Source organism: Cupressus sempervirens, chromosome 9 (genome assembly GCF_028749045.1).
Source record: "Cupressus sempervirens isolate cs-2001-9-10 chromosome 9, ASM2874904v1, whole genome shotgun sequence".
NCBI lineage: Eukaryota > Viridiplantae > Streptophyta > Pinopsida > Cupressales > Cupressaceae > Cupressus > Cupressus sempervirens.
Window position 1 is genome coordinate 530,577,656 of NC_143126.1, and position 2,436 is coordinate 530,580,091.

At 29.8% G+C, this 2,436-nt stretch overlaps 1 protein-coding gene across 1 annotated transcript; it reads left to right on the forward strand.

Annotated features, from left to right (window-relative positions):
- The first annotated feature begins 244 nt into the window (after positions 1-244).
- CCL (CCR-like protein) lies at positions 245-2,055 on the forward strand. Its single transcript, XM_089800906.1, has 3 exons — positions 245-504; positions 1,246-1,407; positions 1,637-2,055. The coding sequence occupies exons 1-3, from the start codon at positions 311-313 to the stop codon at positions 1,731-1,733; spliced, it is 453 nt and encodes a 150-aa protein (XP_089657032.1). The 5' UTR covers positions 245-310; the 3' UTR covers positions 1,734-2,055.
- Positions 2,056-2,436: the final 381 nt, after the last annotated feature.

Consider the following 2,436-nt stretch of genomic DNA (forward strand, 5'->3'; position numbering starts at 1 on the left):
CATTGGACCAACAATAAATATATAAAATAAAGTTTAAATTATCTACCCTTGGCCTACCTCTCTTTTACAAAGCCTTCATTCTTTTTTCCCACTAGGTGGTTTGATCCATAACTTGAGGCAATGAATTCCTAGAAAGATCCTTGCATTGGAGCCACTTGGACCCTTACTTGTGATCTTCTATCCAATATGACGTAAGCACCTTATCCCCTCAGCCATATAGACCAAAAAAGAAAAGAAAAACCTAGATCTTAACACAATAAATTGGCTGAATGAGAAGCCTTGTTATTATATCTTGACAAGAAGAAAGAAAATGCAAGCAGCAATGGCGATGAACATGTCAGCCCCACCTCTTTCTCCATCCATGCTCTCTAACAACACCCAAATAAGAGGAGCCCATTTGAAAAGCTTATCCTCCTCTGCAAAATCCAAGCAAGAACTTGTGTACAGATGGAGAGCCATGGCTGCTAATGATCCATATGTAGATTATAAGTCTTCTCCAAAATCGTAAGTAATTTTTTTTAATGATTCGGTTAGAATCAAGAATTCAAAGTAATCAGTTCATCAAGTTCATTTTAAAATGATATCAATTTCGTTTCTTATATGCGCAGGATTCATAATGAATCTATTTAGAATAAATCAGCTTCGTAGATAATTCATTTAAAAATCTTATCTATAATCAAATATCTATGAAAACTAAAACTTAATTCCAATAATAATAGTTGATATTTAGAATCATTTAGTTTCATTGTAGATCAAAAGCTAATAAATACTAAAATTTAAGTTTCATTATGATAGTTGATGGTTGGTTTATATCACAGATAATTTTATGGAAGTAATGATTAATGGTAGTGGGTGTTTTATATATGAATCGATATAGATTCATATTATCAGATTTCTGTAATCTAATGTATTTATATTTCTGAATTTGATTGTATGCGAGTTTTTGTCATCAATGTTTTAGATCATACTTTGTGATTTATAATGGGATGAGAGAAAAAAATGTAGAGAAAGATGTAACGTTAATGACAAAAACTCACACACAAGCATATCTAGAAATAAAAATTGCATTATTTAGATTCATTATGAACAATCATTCAATTTTATTGATATTCTATTTAGAATCATTCAACTTCAACAATAGACTAAAAAATCAATTAATGTTAAGTTTCAATTATAATAATCTATATTTTATTTAAGAAGTGATGGTAAAAATATGATTAATGATAATGGGCATTTCATATGAAGGGTTTTTCCAGCAGAGGCATGTGATACAGTGGGAGGAGAGTCATGTGAAGGAAAAATTGGTGCTGAAGTAAAGCTCAAAATGGAGTCCTCTTCAAAAGAGAAATCTCCACAAGAAGAGGGTACTGAGAGAGAATATGTTGAATACAATTCGAGTCCCAAAACGTAAGGATTTTTATTGTTTAACTTTTTGTAGGCTTTTTTTCTCATCCACATTCAGAATTTTGTAATGGATATGGATTTTTATGATACACATTCAGTTTTTTTTAATTATGGGTGAGAATTTTTCTGATCCATATTCAGTTTTTTTAATATGGGTATGATTTTTTCCTTGCCCCTGATTGGATTTTTTTTTATGGGCTTGAATTGAATGGTTTTTATGTTTGTGGTGTAGTGTGTTTCCAGGTGAGGCATGTGATGAACTTGGAGGAGAGTTTTGTGAACCAGAGTACCAAAGTGGGGTTTTTAAGGAGAAAGAGCCCAACAAGTAGTATTAAACAATATATATTGTATAATAAATGTACTTAGCAGGGGTTTGTAAATAGATAGGAGATCATCTGTCCTCGTCTGCTAATGTGATCAAGTATATGTTAACAGTAACTTTAATGTTTATGGCTTGTTTATACTTCCAAACAATAGAATGTACTTGTATGGAATTCAGAGAGAGAGAGTTCTTAGATATGAGATGCTACTAATTTTAAATTTAGAAAGATTAAGCATTTGTATTGTTGCATTTAGTCTAGAAGCTGATATATGATTGAATAATGTAAGTATTTATTGAATTGCCTTAATGCAAGTATTTATTGAATTGCCTTTGTGTGTAGTAAAGGGTGTATGGGTATACATAGTTTACAATTAAGTGGATGATAGGTGAAATAATACAAGATGGGACATAAATATATAAATGGTAAATTGAAAAGAATTCGAAATGTGTTTTTATTGTGAATTTTTTTATTTATATAAATGTTTAGTTGTATATCATAATTGATTTAAATTGGATTTGTATTGTTATTTATATGATAGTTTGTATTATGAATTTAAGTTGTAGGAATATGTTATGTTCATTGTCTAGTTTATAGATGCTTCATCTTTGTACAATGTAGATTATGACAAAAATAATAATGGAGTTTACTATTTTATGAAGAAAATAGGAGGTTTACAACTTGTTTGAGAACAAGTCAAATAAATTTGATG

Excerpts from the sequence above, each read along its gene's own strand:
- CCL (XM_089800906.1), top strand. The coding sequence starts at position 311 with ATGCAAGCAGCAATGGCGATGAACATGTCAGCCCCACCTCTTTCTCCA. Across the intron at positions 505-1,245 it reads TATAAGTCTTCTCCAAAATC|GGTTTTTCCAGCAGAGGCAT; the intron begins GTAAGTAATTTT and ends TTTCATATGAAG. Across the intron at positions 1,408-1,636 it reads TACAATTCGAGTCCCAAAAC|TGTGTTTCCAGGTGAGGCAT; the intron begins GTAAGGATTTTT and ends TTTGTGGTGTAG.